This window comes from Pseudophryne corroboree, chromosome 11 (assembly GCF_028390025.1).
Source record: "Pseudophryne corroboree isolate aPseCor3 chromosome 11, aPseCor3.hap2, whole genome shotgun sequence".
Classification (NCBI taxonomy): Eukaryota; Metazoa; Chordata; class Amphibia; order Anura; family Myobatrachidae; genus Pseudophryne; species Pseudophryne corroboree.
This window is the reverse complement of record NC_086454.1, coordinates 329,474,255-329,493,511: the sequence shown is the minus strand read 5'-3', so window position 1 is coordinate 329,493,511 and position 19,257 is coordinate 329,474,255. Positions and strand designations below refer to the sequence as shown.

General features: G+C 47.8%; 1 protein-coding gene across 2 annotated transcripts in view; it reads left to right on the top strand.

The window, feature by feature from the left end:
* The window catches only part of MBTPS1 (membrane bound transcription factor peptidase, site 1), a 125,148-nt gene that overhangs the window by 12,220 nt on the left and 93,671 nt on the right, over nucleotides 1–19,257 (top strand). For both annotated transcript variants that reach the window (XM_063945741.1, XM_063945742.1), the window contains exons 3-5: nucleotides 4,454–4,711; nucleotides 10,950–11,153; nucleotides 12,415–12,525. In XM_063945741.1, coding sequence (XP_063801811.1) covers nucleotides 4,454–4,711; nucleotides 10,950–11,153; nucleotides 12,415–12,525 — 573 coding nt within the window. The remainder of the gene's footprint in view (nucleotides 1–4,453; nucleotides 4,712–10,949; nucleotides 11,154–12,414; nucleotides 12,526–19,257) is intronic.

The following is a 19,257-nucleotide window of genomic DNA, read 5'->3' as shown; positions in this document are numbered from 1 at the left end:
TAGGGTCAGTTGTGTGGTGAGGGACAAGATTTGCTTCTGTTTGGCCACATATTTTATGACTGGCAGCCACCAGCGCTGGTTTTGCCTATTATATTGACCATGAATAATTTGAATTTGTCCTGGACCACCAACCCAGGGCACCCCTGCAAGTGTCCCGAGGCACCTCAGGGAGCCACGGCACACAGTTTGGGAACCTCTGCACTAGGCGACACTGGAGTTAGACAGCTGGGGTGTGAAGATTGCAGACCGGAGGCAGCACAATGTAATAATAATGAAAAATTATTCACCGCTGGCTCCTCCCCCTTCACGCCGTTCCCCGTTCCCCCTCCATCCCTCCAGTTGTCATGTCTAAAATTAAAAAAGAAAAAAATAATCTTGGGGTTGGCACACACAGCACAAAACTAGATGACTTTATCTACTGTATGGGGAGAAATAAATTGTTTTCCCTGGCTACCACTCGCTGACCTCCGATGGAGCAATTCAATTGTTGCTCCATTCGGGCTCGCATGCAGTCGGGGGGACACATTTCAGCTTGCGGCCTCCTGAGGTGCGAGTTGAAATGTGAGAAAATACCATGGATTTTTGACAGGTTTAGCTGCTTTGTGTGGCTAAACCCGGTACTATTTGGCGAGCACATGGGGGGGGGACACAGTTGAAGAGCTTCGGTAGTGTCCATTATGTTTGACCGCCCACAAAACAATTGAATCCCCCCTCCAAAAGTTATAGTAAAGGGGTACATACAAATTTTAAGAATAGTAACCTTGAAAGTTTTTACTATCAGCCGTAGTCCTCATACAGCCTCATTTGTTCCCTTTAATTAGGTATCCTAGAATTGCGGCGCTAGATGCCAAACTAAATATTTGTTACAGTGCAGCGACGGCTGCTTAAAAAAAAAGCTGCTGTGGTTACCAGTAAGACCTATTGCGAAGCACTTTTGCTGCCACTGTAACCCAGTAGTGTTACGGCCCACGGCAGAGAGAATGGTTCCCTCTTTGCAACCAGTTACTTTTTCTTGTAGGAATGAGCAGTTTCCGCAATCAAACTCTGAAAACTTTGTTTCCAGAGTGTGATAAATGTAAGTCCTCATACAAGTATAAATGTTCTGTGCGCAGGTGGGGAGGCGCTCAATACCCCGGCGCCGAAATCCCGACCGCTGGAATACCGACAAGTATTCTCCCTCTTGGGGTGTCCACCCCAAGAGGGAGAATAAATAACATGCATAGCGCGCCAACATGCCTGCAGCGTGGCGAGCGCAGCGATCCCGCAAGGGGCTCTTTTGTGCTCGCCACGCTGCCGGTATTCCGGCGCCGGTGTGCTGGGTGACGGGATTCTGAGCGCCGGTCTATCGTAGTAGACCCGCGCAGGTGATATCTCCTGTGTTGCAGCAATACTGAATGGTTCTGCTGCTAAAAAAACACGCCGAAACTACTGTTTCCGCACGTATAATTGTTCTATTTAGTTATTGACTAGGCCACCTAGTCCTCAAATTGTCGTTTTCAGATCTGAACCCTGAAGTTAAAATAAGTTACAGCTCACGTGTGCATGGCATACTTAACATACGAGTATATGCACGCAATGCATCTTCCAGTCATTACTATTCTGCTCCATAGCACACAGCGGATTCGGTATGGGATCCGGGCGGTCAGGAGACCGACGCCGGAACGCTGGCAGAGCGCGCAGGGAGTCCCCTTGCGGGCTTGCTGCACTTGCCACACTGCGTGCCTTGTGGCCCACACTATTTTATTCCCCCTCTGGTGGTGGCATGGACCACCATGCTAAGGGTAATACTGGGAGTGTGTCGGGATTCATTGCGCCGTTTCCAACGTCTGTATCCTTACCGCCAGAATCCCGACAGCCGGGAAACTAAACACGTCCCCACACAGCCTACGATCTATATCAGTGGTTCTCAAACTCGGTCCCCAGGACCCCACATAGGGGGTCATTCCGAGTTGATCGCACGCTGCAGATTTTCGCAGCACAACGATCAGATAAAAAAATCATCGCACAGGATAAGTAACTACAGGGCTGGTCTTGTTTTGCACAAAATGTTTTTGTACCGCTCGGCTGCACATGCGATCGCACACTTGCAAAGCGAAAATACACTCCCCCGTGGGTGGCGACTATGCGTTTGTACGGCTGCTAAAAGTAGCTAGCGAGCGATCAACTCGGAATGAGGGCCAGAGTTCACATTTTCCTGGTCGCCTAGCAGAAGCACAGGTGTATTCATTACTGACTGACACATTTAAAAAGATCCACAAGTGGTGCTAATTACTTCACTTGTGATTCTGTAAGAAGAGCTGGAAGACTGGCGCTGTTTGGGGTCCTGAGGAACAAGTTTGTGAACCTATGATCTATAGTAATGTAGAAAATCAGCTTAACTTGTGTGTTAATATAATTCTGTTGGTGACAATATTAGTCGCTTTGTAGTAAAAGTAATTGCGCACATAACAGCGTTGCATTATTGTAGTTACTCCTGGGTGTATGCTGTTTAGTAAAGATAATTAAGAGCTGATTGGCCGGTGCGTTTATCACCTTGCACTTATCACTTCCTTATGCCTTCTCCAGGTTAATACATCTGCCCCAATGGGGTCAATTCAATTCACTGACAGTTGAATAGCGCCGGGAGTTAGCTCCCGTCACTATTCAATTCAGCTCAAGTTAAGTCGGCGAAGGCCCGTTCTCCCAGACTTAACAGGTTGAATTGTCGGGAGAACGGGCATTTTCCGACTTAACTCCCCGCCGCGATGCTGATTCCCGACAGAATCAGCCTTGCGCCGGCCGCGCAGCAGCACGTTTGTCGGATTTCTTCTCTCATCCCCCGGGGGGGAGAGAAGAATTCCCGACAATTGAGGGTCACTTGTCGCTGTTTAGAATAGCGCCGGGAGTTCGCTATTCTACTGTCAGTGAATTGAATCGACCCCTATGTGTGTTCACCATTAATCATGTAAGACTATCACTTTTCCAAGTTCAGTCTCTACATTCTCTTTTGTTACTTGTGCCTCCGGTTATCGGAGCTTCTTTGGTAAAGCTCCATGCATGTATCAGCTGCCCATGTGTTGTCACCTAGCAGCCCATTCTAATTGGCTAGGCTTTAAGCATTAGGGGGCGATTCAATCCTTCCATGGGTGCTCAAAATTGCGTTGTCCCCATCACTTTAGGCAGGGTGGTATGCAATTGTGCCCACTGTTTTATCGCGCTTATCAAGTCCAGAAGTGCTGTATTTACCCGCGTAAAACCGCTAAACCCGATTCAAGTGCTAGGTGCCATTTGGGCGACCAAGTGGGTCACATTTTGCACATTTCTGCTCGCCAGCACGGGTGGCTGCAAGCAGAATTGTTAGTGCGCCTGTCGGCAGAAACAATAACTTCTGGCGGCCTCATGTAGGTGGGGTGATAACAATTGAATAGCCCCCATAGTCTGTCTTTTCCAGCAGATTGCACCGCTTTCAGATGGTACAAAATGCAGCTGCCAGGCTATTAACCAACCAGCCCCTTTCCAGCCACATAACACCCATCCTCTACTCCCTTCACTGGCTGCCTTGTTTTCCAGATAAGCTTACTGACTTTCTGAGCCCTATATGACCAGGGCCCAAGGTACCTGAAGCAGCTTCTGATCCCTTACTGTGATTTGTAGATGAACTATTAATAGTACCTAGAATCTCCCGGAATTCATCTGGGGGTTGAGATTTCATATTTGTGGCTCCAACTCTATGGAATTCGCTTCCCTGCACAGTTTGAGAGGCTTCTACTATAGAATCCTTCAAAAACTTTCCTGTTTACTGAACCATTTCACTAATATCCATTCTTAAGCTTGTTTTCTGTAAAGACAAATATATTATTTATTATTATTATTACCAGTTATTTATATAGCGCACACATATTCCGCAGCGCTTTACAGAGAATATTTGGCCATTCACATCTGTCCCTGCCCCAGTGGAGCTTACAATCTATATTCCCTACCACATGTACATACACGCACACGCACACACACACGCACGCGCGCGCGCGCGCACACACAAATATAAAGCACTTTGGGGATGATTCAGTTGTTTTGTAGGCCCCCTGCTGGGCATCTGTATGAATAGTTGCCCGATGGAGCAATTCAATTGTTTCTCCGTTTGGGTGCCCATTAGTATTGATGTGCCTAACTGTCTAAAGAAGTGATTAGGGCACCAAAACGACTGGTTAGCCACCTTAACCACTTCGTTAGACAGGCAAACAACTGACTTTGCACACATTTCTTCTCAGGAGGCTGTGAAAAGATATGTCTGCCCCATGTCTGAATGGAGCAACAATTGAATTGCTCCATTTGTGCTCCCTAGTGGTAGCCGCAGGGGAAAACTATTGAATCGCCCCCATTTGAGTCCTATTAGGAGGAAAAGGTTATATAATTAATATTTTAATATATAAAACATTTTTTTTTTCTGTTTATTTCCTCATTACTTTTTCTCCAGAATACATCGTAGCGTTCAATGGATACTTCCCAGCAAAGACTCGAAGCAAATTTATTACCAGTGCGCTGAAGAGCAGAGGTATAGAGGACTGGAGGATCGTACCCAGGAATAACCCAGCCAGTGACTACCCCAGTGACTTTGAGTTGATTGAGATCAAGAGTGGACAAAGAGACGGAGTGCTGACGCTAGAAGACCACCCGAACATAAAGCGTGTAACGCCTCAAAAACGCGTTTTCCGCTCTCTCAAGTTTGCAGACAGTAAGTCTCTAGCCAGCCTCTTGCTTTAGGTCTCACTAGGAGGGTAATGAGCATTTTGTCGTATGAAAGCTTCGTACCAGCTGCACAAAGTGTTCTCCATTCTTATGCTAATGTCTTGCTTGCATCCTCATTGCTCTCCAGTTATCTCCCCATCACCCTTCTGTTCTGTGCTCTGAAACAAGGAGACCCTCGTCTGTTGCCGGAAAGGTTTATGATAAATAGGGGGTACTTTTATTTTTAAGTCGGTGGCTTTGATTAATTGCAGAGTGTTTCCTATTTGCATGTGACACATTATTGCTGAAAGGAAAACCCATCTGTCTGTCCTCCTCTTTGCTCAGCTGGCAGCAGCGCCGTTCCATTGGATGCCGTCCCACCTCCCTCACTGCTTAATTTCGTCACTTAGACTTTTGTTAAACTGATGCACCTAAGTGCTCTGTGTGTGCGTACCTCCAGCAGCCACAGGAGTAATAGACTAGTAATGAGGGTGTAGACTTACAGGCCGTATTGTTACTGAATTGTGTTTCCAGCTATAGACAGCTGCAGCTGGTAACACCATCCTGTGCATGAGGGATGAATTACAGATTTGTGGAATGTTGGAAAGGACGCACCATAAATGAATAACTGTTCTTGTAGAACTGGATATAGTAGGGCGCCAAGACCATAACAGTGTGCAATTCATATTGTTAAGAAAATACATGATCTGACATCTGTCCTAGGGGGGCAAATCAATTGTTTGTGGCACCCGATCTCCCGTCTAAAGTGACGAGACATTGGTGGGCGCTATTCAGTTCTAAACCCGACTAAAGTTTTTGGCGTGACTGGAAAAGTGCAGATTGGAACCCCAAGCAGGTCACTTTTCGCACATTTCTGCTCACCAGCACAGGGGGCTACGAGCAGTAATGTTAGCAGCTGTTTGCACCTGAACGGAGCAACAATTGAATTGCATTGTCGGGCACCCGGCACTGATACGTGCCAGCGCAAACATTTTGAATTCCCTCCCATGTGTAGCCTGCACGGATTGTCTGTATACACGGCTAAAGGTCCGTACACATTAGACGATGGCGCTCTGTGAGCGCCGTCGTCTAATGTTTCCCCCTTCCGGGCCGGCCGGTCGGCGGCCGACTGTACACACTGAGCGATATGATCGCTCAGTGACGTCACGCCTCCGCCAGCCGTGCATGCAGGTCGTGGACGACAGTCCAGATCCTGCATGCATGCCTATGGTGGCCAATCCTGGGATCGGGATCGGCAGGATCCCGGGATTTAGGCCCAAAAATGGCCGGGATTCAATCCAGGGATTGGAAGCTCCAATCCCGGGGATTGAGGGATCAGCGTTAAGCGTCCACAGGACGCTCAAACGCTGCCCGACTTCCTGCTTCCCGGTACCCAGCGCAGCGTGAGAGGTCACGCTGCGCTGTCAGCTGCTGGTGGGAGCCGCCAGCAGCGTTCTCAGGATGTTCCCCTCCCGCCCGCCCCCGGTATATGGTGAGTTATATGTGCGGGGTGAGGGGGCGGCCACCTAGGTAAAAGCCAATCCCGGGTATCCCGGGATTGTCCATTTTTCAATCCCGATACCCGGGATTGAAAAAATGGCCCGGGATTGGCTTCCCTATGCATGCCCTACGGACAGCGACGATCGTTGCCGACCCGCGGGGCTGCGCATCGGTCGTTGCTGGCGGCATACACACTTGTCGATAAAATGAGCGACGGCGCTCAGGGAGGGGGAAAATGAGCGACGGCGCTCATTTTATCGGCAAGTATGTATGGGCCTTAAGAAAGGGTTTATTGATGAACTATGGGATAGGTCCTATATGTCACACACTTATTTTATCGTCTGCAATCAAAGGGACCCGTTCAATTGTGGCGCGCGACACCTGCCGGCCCTCTAAAGGAATGGGTGACTATTTGGGCTGTTCAGTTGTTCCTCCGACAGATGCCCATTAGCCGCAGCAGTCAGATTTTTTTCTTGCAGCCTCAGAAGATGTGAGAATAATTGTTAAAGTCTGCAGTTGGACGCCCAAAGCTCCTGGACTGTGGACGCCCATTCAAGCACTTTAGACGGGTTTAGCCGCTTTGCGTGGTTAAACCCGGAGCTGTCAGGTGCCTAAGCTGGTAATGAGCGTCTGTCCGGAGCAACAGATGAATAGCTCTGATAGACTGGAGTAATATGCTATAGTTTGTCTAACTGTCCGCTGTGTAGGATCAGTGTAAGGTACTTTCCCTTGCATGGCTATAATGTCAGGTATTATGTTACTTCTGATTGGCTCTGGCCTGTATGTGAACACTCGCCATCCCCTTCCATATTTACAATACCGATCAAGAATTGGTTGTTGGTCAGTCTTCTCTTTATAGGGGTACCCTAACTCATTTAGTGTTTGTCTAATATATGTTTTTGAGTTTGTATGTACACTTTAATCACCTTATTATGAGAGTTAGTTTGTGATGGTGCTAGTAAGTATATTAGCAAACACACACACACACACACACACACACACACACACACACACACACACACACACACACACAGTTCCATTGTTTGCTTCTTTATCCTCATTACCACTTTCTCTTTGCAGAGCCCTGCTGTCATTGAGGTGGCTGATAACCATGCATATAGATTATTAGTTATACCTCTTTCAGACAAATGCTTGGTCCCAACCAGAATTTGTAGACTGCTCCAACACATGTGCATCCCCGTCGCTTGAAGAGGAGATCTTCTCCAAGCGTCGGCTCTTCCTATGCTGTAGACGGGTCCTGGGTCAGATCAACCCAGTTTACCTGATAACACTGACCCATGTCCTTCCCGGCAAAAACCGCTGGATTCCCAGGTTCACGTGCAATAACCCGCAATTTTCTAGTCTGTGGAAAAAGGATATGCGTTGTTAAAGCAGCTGCGTCACATGAGTGGTGCTATAAAGGCCTGACTATAATACTACTTAGAAGCACGGCCTCATCTGTGTCTTTGGTAGACACGGAGGTACAGCGTAGCAGAGGTTGGTAGGTCTGGCCAGTGCGAGTAACCAATATATATACTGACGCTACTAGACTTCCTATCCCAGCGTCATGTGTTTGTGCCTTGGATACTGGTGCACTTTGCTCTTTCTTAGGAAGAGAAGTTGAATTTTTCTTTTATATTTAAGCACTGACTGCATCAAACTTTAGGTGTGTTTTATTGCTCCAGAAATCAATAGCTCTGGTACTCTCTGTGTACTGACAGTGATGTTTGCACTTTTATCTTGGTTTCTGATTAAAAAGTGTTGACCTGAAATAATAGCAAGCTACTACAGTTTCTCCTATAGCTGTAAGTATTTGTCTAGGGAAAAGCGCATTGTGACTATCGTGTATCTGTGCTGGGGTCAGTGATGGTACATATAGGGGGGGAATTCAAATGTTTGGGAAGTCAGTTGGGTGTTTTTCCTATGTAATAGACAGGAAAAAACAGACACCCAACCGACTTTTCAAACATTTGAATTCCCCCCATAATGTACAGTATTTATATCGGGTGGTCTTCAGTATGCCGCCAGCCGGAATCCCGGCGACCAGCATACTGGCGCCAGGATCCCGACCGCCGGCATGTCGACACATTCTCCCTCTTGGGGGTCCAAGACCCCCCCCCTGGAGGGAGAATAAATATCGTGGCGCACGTAGCGAGCCTGCAAGGGGCTCATTAGCGCTCGCCCAGCTGTCGGTATGCCGTTGGTCGGAATCCCGGTGCCGTATGCTGGCCCCCGGGATCCCAGCCGCCGGCCACTCACACTACACCCTTTATATCTAGTCATAACTCCAATTCTGTCTCTGATCACTGAGGAATCTGTACATTTTCTATTAATATAGCATTTCCGCTAACGTCGGCAAGCCTGCAGCACCCTGCCTCCCGCTTTGCTGCTGCTGCTGATGAACACGCTCATCCCCGTCCATGTGAATTGATGCCATGTGCATGCATACAGCGTCTATTAGCAGTGCAGGGAGAGCTTAGGGGCAGCCCAGCATCTTTGTGTGTGCTGGGCACGCCCCCTAGAGTGATGGAAAGAAGGTGTGCCACAAGGCCACACCCCATTTTGTGCATTGCTCCAGTTACCCCGCAGGGGAACTTAACATGGTTTTCTGCTTGCACCCTCCATATTTGCAAACAGTGCACCCTCGCGGGGTATTGTGGTCAGTAACTGAATAGCTCCAGGGTCTTAACCCCAGGAACTGAAAGTCTGCGGTAAATACCATGGCTAATTGAGTTTCCTCCTATAGACAGCTGTCATTTGCACTCTGGAGACGTTCTCACAGGGATAAAGATGACTGACTGTCGCGCAATGGGTCAGATTCAAATGCGCCACAAGCAGCTATTAAAATGTTGCTGCCGACGGGTGCAAGAAGATTATTTCAGCTCACTACCTCCGGAGGTGGTGAGCTGAAATGCACGTAAAGAGACCCATTTGGGGGCCCAAGCAGGTCTTTACGTGCTCGCACCCATTAGTTTAGTCGGGTTTAGGTGCTTTGCGTGCCTAAACCCGTCTCTAATGGGCACATTCAGCACGATAAGTGGAGACAATTGATTATTGCCCCACGATCTCCCATCACTTTAGACGGGAGATTGGGCGCAATAAAACAATTGAATTCCCCACAATATTTGGTGTCCTTTCATTGACCTGAACTTATCCATGCTCATTTACCGATCCTGCTGGCAGCCACTGTATGTCCTGATAAATTAGGAAGCAGCTTATAAACACTCATGCAGTTATATACACAGGCTCCATTAACACGCACATGTTCCCTTGGTCAGGTCCAAGTCTAACGGTGGTACAATGGTCACTTTACCTTTCAGCACTGAGGCCTTTGGTTCAGTGCAGTGGTAAGTCAACTTATGGGGCAGATGTATTAACCTGGAGAAGGCATAAGGAAGTAATAAACCAGTGATATGTGCAAGGTGATAAACACACCAGCCAATGACATCCTAACTGTTAAACACATCAGCCAATCAGCTCCAATATGTAAATTAACAGTTAGGATGTCATTGGCTGGTGTGTTTATCACCTTGCACATATCACTGGTTTATCACTTCCTTATGCCTTCTCCAGGTTAATACATCTGCCCCATAAGTTGGTATATGTAGTACTTTGAATATGGTCATTTGAAGGGAGTTTTGCCATACAGATCAGACGTTCTTGTCCTGGTGCCATGTGCGAGGAGTTTCTCCTGTACATATGTTGTTAGCGCCTGGAGATAATTACATTTCTGCAATATTGTGTTGCCTGAGCTAATGATTCCCGTTCTTCTGCCGTGTGCCACTAGTATATGTGCCTGCCTTTGTCTAGGAGTTGCTGGGGATACGGGTTCTCACCTCTGGTAACCTGAGATGGCTGATGGGATTATTACTGACCCGGTGAAATAGACGACCTCAACAGTGTATGATTAAAAAGATGCCCCAAAACGGGCTGGGTATGGTATGCCGGCAGCCGTGATCCTGGTGGTCAGTATACTGACACCGGGAACCCGGCAGCAGAATGTGGGGGGGGGGGGGGGGTGTTTCAACAAAGCTGTTTAGGGGGTAATTTCTGCTTTAAGGCCTGATTCTGAGTTGCAGGAAGAATCATCTTTTGGCAGTCGCCTGTCGGCGACATGATGTAAATTCTGATACCAACTCCTTCCTTCGTACACCCGTGCTGCTGAAAGTGCAAGGACTGAATGTCCACAGTTGTCATGCCGATACGTTACCCATCAGTTGCACCATTGAAACTTGCACGAGTCCTGTGTCATGTGCAGTGTCTCCATCTGACCAGGGACGCCTATGCCTGCAGTTTACATTGACGCTCCTGCAACATCTCTGTAACATGGCAGCTGAACGGACGCTATTGGCTATGTCCTTTTTCATCTTTATTTTTTAATATCCTATATTTTTTTTCCTGTGTTTATTAACCTTTTATAAAGGGTGCTAATTAGTTCTGTCGCCTGTTTAATCCTGGATCCACAGACCTTTTCAGGCATGTCTAAGAAAGATTTCACAGTTTTTTTTCAAGGGTGCCACAAATTCTGGATCCCTCTGTAGGTGAGCTTGTGCCTACCAATGTACCTCTGGTGGACTTGCATTTGGAGGTTTTTCCTGTGTGTCTTTTGGTTCACGTTCTCCCTTCTGGCGTCTAGGTTCCCCTGACTGGCTCTGTAATTGTACATTATTGTCCAAGCCTGCAGATTTACTTAACCCCGGCAGAGTATCTACTCATATGCTCCATGTTGTTTTCTTCCGTATTAGGTGACCCTTCCGCCCCCTGTAATGACACAAAGTGGAGTCAGAAATGGCAGTCGTCCCGTCCGCTCAGAAGAACCAGCCTGTCCCTGAGCTCCGGATTTTGGCATGCAACTGGAAGACACTCTAGCCGACGGCTCCTGAGAGCCATACCACGTCAGGTGGCTCAGACTCTGCAGGCCGATGTTCTCTGGCAACTGGGATATACAGGTAAACGCCAGAGGCCACGTCATGATGGCGGCTGCCTGTTCCGTCGTCTATTTTACTGGTTTTATGAGATGTTGTGAGATAAGTAGCTCACCAGATGTATGTTGGGTGGAGATCTGCTTTAACACATGCTGCATAAAATATTGACATTTAATAAACGCTGGAGGACAATAATCCCTTTGGCTTAGTTTGCAGTGAGTAGCCGGTCTGTGTCCTGTGCTGTCAGCAGGAGAGTTCCGTGCACCATGGGCGTTGCTTTCTAGAGTAAATGTCTGAGGGACCCACTATTAGTTTTTCTAATACATTTAATCTATTCCCCCTATATTTGGGTAATGGAACCATTTATAGGTGAATGTTTAATATGCCTAATATGTGTGCTCTGTATGGGTTATTCTGTGTAGAGCACCGTTCTGTCAGTCTCTGCCCCATAATCCCACCTTCACTGTCAGTAACTGGCCTGTCAGTTTGAGTATTATGATAATGTTGCCAAAAGCCTGATGCAGGGCGTTGGTATGTCGGGATACACTCAAGATCCCGGCAGTTAGATTACCGACGCCGGAATGCTGACACAGGCATCCCGGAAGGTTAGGTTTAGGCTGCGGGGGGAGGTTTAGGGTTAGCCTGCATCCTGGGAAGGAGGGGGGGTTAGGGTTAGGCTGCGGTGGCGGGAGGGTTAGGTCTAGGCAGCGGGGAGGGGGGTTAGGTTTAGGTACCTACCAGGAAAGGTTAGGGTTATGCACTAAGGGGGAGGTTAGAGTTAGGCAGCTGGGAAGGGAGGGTTAGGATTCGGGGAGAGGGTATAACACCCCTTACCCCTATCGGCTTCTTCACAATCGGGATCCCAACGTCTGTATTTCATACGTCGGGATCCCGGTTGCCGGCTTTCCCTACTGAACCCGGTATGTCACTAATGTGAAAGGTTGTAAAGTTATTTAATGTTAGTTTATTGGACCGGACTTAATACAGAGCAGTCAAAGGGGACTAATAAACCTGCCAGTCTGACTATGGTAGGTGCACATACTAATGTCTGATGCACTTTTTTACAAGTAACTAACTAGTAACAATACTTTACTATAACATAACTTTTGATCTAGGGTTAAAGAAATGCAAGATGTGTTCCGCTATATTAAGCGGTTGACTATAGAGAAGCATGGCTGTGTTCCTTACACTAGGACCTCATGTGGGCTGAGCGGGACAGAGGTTCTGTAAACTCCTGCAGGTCTCTTTCGCCATCTTGTTTTAATCCTCCTTTTTCTTAATCCAGGTAGTAACGTAAGAGTTGCCGTCTTTGACACTGGATTGAGTGAAAAACACCCACACTTTAAAAACGTAAAGGAACGAACTAACTGGACCAATGAGAAAACCTTAGATGATGGTGAGTATAAGTCAGTCTTAAGGAGTATAAACTTTGTTCCTTTATCTGTTATTAGCTTGCGAATTCTAGTGGCTGATCTACTGTAATAAAATCACAGTAGTGGAATAATGGTGCCTGAGCCTTGGATAAACCTAAACCTTTTATTGATGGTACCTCATTTAGAAAAGACCTCTATAAAAAGGTCTCTTGAGGATGTAAAAATGGTATTCCAATTTTCTAAATGTATCCACACATTATTGCTTAATAACTTGATCAGGAAGTTGTTAGTCTTTACCATGGTATATACCATGGTACGTGACCAGTGCCAAAACTGTTCCATAAAATGTCCTGTTATGTTACTGTAAATAGCTGCATAACAATTCCCACTCCTAATGAAGAGCACCACCCACTTATCCAACAACATCCAATTAGATGCTGTATTCAAAGAACCTATGTAGTTGATGTACCCAGATGCACCTTTGATCCCTTTAATCATGCTATCTCACAAAATATCTATCTATCTATCTTACATTTCAAATTAACTAAACAACTGACTATAATACGGATGGTGCAATGGTTAGCATTACTGCCTCACGGCACTGAGGTCATGGGCTCAATTCTATGCTCCCCATACTTGTGTGGTTTCTCTATCGTCCTAGTGGATGCTGGGGTTCCTGAAAGGACCATGGGGAATAGCGGCTCCGCAGGAGACAGGGCACAAAAAGTAAAGCTTTAGGATCAGGTGGTGTGCACTGGCTCCTCCCCCTATGACCCTCCTCCAAGCCAGTTAGATTTTTGTGCCCGGCCGAGAAGGGTGCAATCTAGGTGGCTCTCCTAAAGAGCTGCTTAGGAAAGTTTAGCTTAGGTTTTTTATTTTACAGTGAGTCCTGCTGGCAACAGGATCACTGCAACGAGGGACTTAGGGGAGAAGAAGTGAACTCACCTGCGTGCAGGATGGATTGGCTTCTTGGCTACTGGACATCAGCTCCAGAGGGACGATCACAGGTACAGCCTGGATGGTCACCGGAGCCTTGCCGCCGGCCCCCTTGCAGATGCTGAAGTAAGAAGAGGTCCAGAATCGGCGGCAGAAGACTCCTCAGTCTTCTAAAGGTAGCGCACAGCACTGCAGCTGTGCGCCATTTTCCTCTCAGCACACTTCACACGGCAGTCACTGAGGGTGCAGGGCGCTGGGAGGGGGGCGCCCTGGGAGGCAAATGAATACCTATTTTGGCTAAAAATACCTCACATATAGCCTCCGGAGGCTATATGGAGATATTTAACCCCTGCCAGAATCCGTTAAGAGCGGGAGACGAGGCCGCCGAAAAAGGGGCGGGGCCTATCTCCTCAGCACACAGCGCCATTTTCCCTCACAGAAAGGCTGGAGGGAAGGCTCCCAGGCTCTCCCCTGCACTGCACTACAGAAACAGGGTTAAAACAGAGAGGGGGGGGCACTAATTTGGCGATATGCTTATATATATATTAAGATGCTATAAGGGAAAACACTTATATAAGGTTGTCCCTATATAATTATAGCGTTTTTGGTGTGTGCTGGCAAACTCTCCCTCTGTCTCTCCAAAGGGCTAGTGGGTCCTGTCCTCTATCAGAGCATTCCCTGTGTGTGTGCTGTGTGTCGGTACGTGTGTGTCGACAGGTAGGAGGACGATGTTGGTGAGGAGGCGGAGCAATTGCCTGTAATGGTGATGTCACTCTCTAGGGAGTCGACACCGGAATGGATGGCTTATTTAGGAAATTATGTGATAATGTCAACACGCTGCAAAGTCGGTTGACGACATGAGACGGCCGACAAACAATTAGTACGGTCCAGACGTCTCAAAAACACCGTCAAGGGTTTTAAAACGCCCGTTTACTTTAGTCGGTCGACACAGACACAGACAGGGACACTGAATCCAGTGTCGACGGTGAATAAACAAACGTATTCCTTATTAGGGCCACACGTTAAAGGCAATGAAGGAGGTGTTACGTATTTCTGATACTACAAGTACCACAAAAGAGGGTATTATGTGGGATGTGAAAAAACTACCATAGTTTTTCCTGAATCAGATAAATTAAATAAAGTGTGTGATGATGCGTGGGTTCCCCCCGATAGAAAATTATGGGCGGTATACCCTTTCCCGCCAGAAGTTAGGGCGCGTTGGGAAACACCCCTTAAGGTGGATAAGGCGCTCACACGCTTATCAAAACAAGTGGCGGTACCGTCTATAGATAGGGCCGTCCTCAAGGACCAGCTGACAAGGCTGGAAAATATAATAAAAAGTATATACACACATACTGGTGTTATACTGCGGCCAGCGATCGCCTTAGCCTGGATGTGCAGAGCTAGGGTGGCTTGGTCGGATTCCCTGACTAAAAATATTGATACCCTTGACAGGGACAGTATTTTATTGACTATAGAGCATTTCTATATATGCGAGATGCACAGAGGGATATTTGCACTCTGGCATCATGAATAAACGCGATGTCCATAACTGCCAGAAGATGTTATGGACACGACAGTGGTCAGGTGATGCAGATTCCAAACGGCACAGTATGGCCGTATAAAGGAAGAGGACTTGTTTGGGGTCGGTCCATCGGACCTGGTGGTCACGGCAACTGCTGGAAAATCCACCGTTTTTTACCCTAAGTCACATCTCTGCAGAAAAAGACACCGTCTTTTCAGCCTCAGTCCTCTCGTCCCTATAAGATCATATCTGCCCAGGGATAGAGGAAAGGGAAGAAGACTGCAGCAGGCAGCCCATTCCCAGGAACAGAAGCGTTCCACCGCGTCTGACAAGTTCTCAGCATGGGGAATAGCGGCTCCGCAGGAGACAGGGCACAAAAAAGTAAAGCTTTACTAGGTCAGGTGGTGTGCACTGGCTCCTCCCCCTATGACCCTCCTCCAGACTCCAGTTAGGTACTGTGCCCGGACGAGCATACACAATAAGGGAGGCATTTTGAATCCCGGGTAAGACTCATACCAGCCACACCAATCACACCGTACAACTTGTGATCTAAACCCAGTTAACAGTATGATAACAGAAAGGGCCTCTTAAAGATGGCTCCTTAACAATAACCCGAATTAGTTAACAATAACTATGTACAAGTATTGCAGATAATCCGCACTTGGGATGGGCGCCCAGCATCCACTACGGACTCCGAGAAATAGAATTATCGGTAAGTAAATTCTTATTTTCTCTATCGTCCTAAGTGGATGCTGGGGTTCCTGAAAGGACCATGGGGAATAGCGGCTCCGCAGGAGACAGGGCACAAAAAAGTAAAGCTTTACTAGGTCAGGTGGTGTGCACTGGCTCCTCCCCCTATGACCCTCCTCCAGACTCCAGTTAGATTTTGTGCCCGAACGAGAAGGGTGCAATCTAGGTGGCTCTCCTAAAGAGCTGCTTAGAGAAAGTTTAGTTTAGGTTTTTTTCTTTACAGTGAGTCCTGCTGGCAACAGGATCACTGCAACGTGGGACTTAGGGGGAAAGTAGTAAACTCACCTGCATGCAGAGTGGATTTGCTGCTTGGCTACTGGACACCATTAGCTCCAGAGGGATCGAACACAGGCCCAGCCGTGGAGTCCGGTCCCGGAGCCGCGCCGCCGACCCCCTTGCAGATGCTGAAGCGTGAAGAGGTCCGGAAACCGGCGGCTGAAGACTCCTCAGTCTTCATAAGGTAGCGCACAGCACTGCAGCTGTGCGCCATTTTCCTCTCAGCACACTTCACTGGGCAGTCACTGAGGGTGCAGAGCGCTGGGGGGGGGCGCTCTGAGAGGCAAATATAAACCTTATACAAGGCTAAAAATACCTCACATATAGCCCATAGGGGCTATATGGAGATATTTAACCCCTGCCTGACTGGAAAAATAGCGGGAGAAGAACCCGCCGAAAAAGGGGCGGGGCCTATCTCCTCAGCACACGGCGCCATTTTCTGTCACAGCTCCGCTGGTCAGAACGGCTCCCAGGTCTCTCCCCTGCACTGCACTACAGAAACAGGGTAAAACAGAGAGGGGGGGCACATTAATGGCTATATATATATATATATTAAAGCAGCTATAAGGGAGCACTTAATATAAGGATATCCCTTGTATATATAGCGCTTTGTGGTGTGTGCTGGCAGACTCTCCCTCTGTCTCCCCAAAAGGGCTAGTGGGTCCTGTCTTCATTAGAGCATTCCCTGTGAGTTTGCGGTGTGTGTCGGTACGTGGTGTCGACATGTATGAGGACGATATTGGTGTGGAGGCGGAGCAATTGCCAAATATGCAGATGTCACCCCCCAGGGGGTCGACACCAGAATGGATGCCTTTATTTGTGGAATTACGTGATGGTTTATCTTCCCTTAAACAGTCAGTTGAGGACATGAGGCGGCCGGACAATCAATTAATGCCTGTCCAGGCGCCTCAAACACCGTCAGGGGCTGTAAAACGCCCTTTGCCTCAGTCGGTCGACACAGACCCAGACACGGGCACTGATTCCAGTGACGACGGTAGAAATTCAAACGTATTTTCCAGTAGGGCCACACGTTATATGATTTTGGCAATGAAGGAGACGTTACATTTAGCTGATACTACAGATACCGTAAAACAGGGTATTATGTATGGTGTGAAAAAACTACAAACAGTTTTTCCTGAATCAGAAGAATTAAATGACGTGTGTGATGAAGCGTGGGTTGCTCCTGATAAAAAGTTGATAATTTCAAAAAAGTTATTGGCATTATACCCTTTCCCGCCAGAGGTTAGGGCGCGCTGGGAAACACCCCCTAAGGTGGACAAGGCGCTCACACGCTTATCCAAACAAGTGGCGTTACCCTCTCCTGAGACGGCCGCACTTAAGGATCCATCAGATAGAAAGATGGAAGTTATTCAAAAGAATATATACACACATGCAGGTGTTATACTACGACCAGCTATAGCAACTGCCTGGATGTGCAGTGCTGGAGTAGTTTGGTCAGAATCCCTGATTGAAAATATTGATACCCTAGATAGGGACAATGTTTTACTGTCGTTAGAACAAATAAAGGATGCATTTATCTATATGCGTGATGCACAGAGGGATATTTGCACACTGGCATCTCGGGTGAGTGCTATGTCCATTTCAGCCAGAAGAGCCTTATGGACACGACAGTGGACAGGCGATGCGGATTCAAAACGTCACATGGAGGTTTTGCCGTATAAAGGGGAGGAGTTATTTGGAGTTGGTCTATCAGACTTGGTGGCCACGGCTACTGCCGGGAAATCCACTTTTTTACCTCAAGTCACTCCCCAACAGAGAAAGGCACCGACCTTTCAACCGCAGCCTTTTCGCTCCTACAAAAATAAGAGAGCGAAGGGCTTGTCGTACCTGCCACGAGGCAGAGGAAGAGGGAAGAGACACCAACAGGCAGCTCCTTCCCAGGAACAGAAGCCCTCCCCGGCTCCTGCAAAAACCTCAGCATGACGCTGGGGCCTCTCAAGCGGACTCGGGGACAGTGGGGGGCCGTCTCAAAAATTACAGCGCGCAGTGGGCTCACTCGCAGGTAGACCCCTGGATCCTGCAGATAATATCTCAGGGGTACAGGTTGGAATTAGAGACGGATCCTCCTCATCGTTTCCTGAAGTCTGCCTTACCAACCGTCTCTTCCGAAAGGGAGAGGGTGTTGGAAGCCATTCACAAGCTGTACGCTCAGCAGGTGATAGTCAAAGTACCCCTATTACAACAAGGAAAGGGGTATTATTCCACTCTATTTGTGGTACCGAAGCCGGATGGCTCGGTAAGGCCTATTCTAAATCTGAAGTCCTTGAACCTCTACATAAAAAAGTTCAAGTTCAAGATGGAGTCACTCAGAGCAGTGATAGCGAACCTGGAAGAAGGGGACTTTATGGTATCCTTGGACATCAAGGATGCGTATCTACACGTTCCGATTTACCCCGCACACCAGGGGTACCTCAAGTTCATTGTTCAAAACTGTCACTATCAGTTTCAGACGCTGCCGTTCGGATTGTCCACGGCGCCTCGGGTCTTTACCAAGGTAATGGCCGAGATGATGATTCTTCTTCGAAGAAAAGGCGTATTAGTTATCCCATACTTGGACGATCTCCTAATAAGGGCAAGGTCCAGAGAACAGCTGGAGACAGCTTTAGCACTATCTCAAGAGGTGCTAAGACAACACGGGTGGATTCTGAATATTCCAAAATCCCATTTAATCCCGACAACTCGTCTGCTGTTCCTAGGAATGATTCTGGACACGGTTCAGAAAAAGGTTTTCCTTCCAGAGGAAAAAGCCAAGGAGTTATCCGATCTGGTCAGGAACCTCCTAAAACCAGGAAAAGTGTCAGTACATCAATGCACAAGAGTCCTGGGAAAAATGGTGGCTTCTTACGAAGCAATTCCATTCGGCAGATTCCATGCAAGAATATTCCAAAGGGATCTGTTGGACAAATGGTCAGGGTCGCATCTGCAGATGCACCTGCGAATAACCCTGTCACCAAAGACAAGGGTGTCACTTCTGTGGTGGTTGCAGAAGGCTCACCTATTAGAAGGCCGCAGATTCGGCATTCAGGATTGGATCCTGGTGACCACGGACGCCAGCCTGAGAGGCTGGGGAGCAGTCACACAAGGAAGAAACTTCCAGGGAGTATGGACGAGTCTGGAAAAGTCTCTTCACATAAACATTCTGGAACTAAGAGCAATCTACAATGCTCTAAGCCAGGCGGAACTTCTCCTGCAAGGAAAGCCGGTGTTGATTCAGTCGGACAACATCACGGCGGTCGCCCATGTAAAC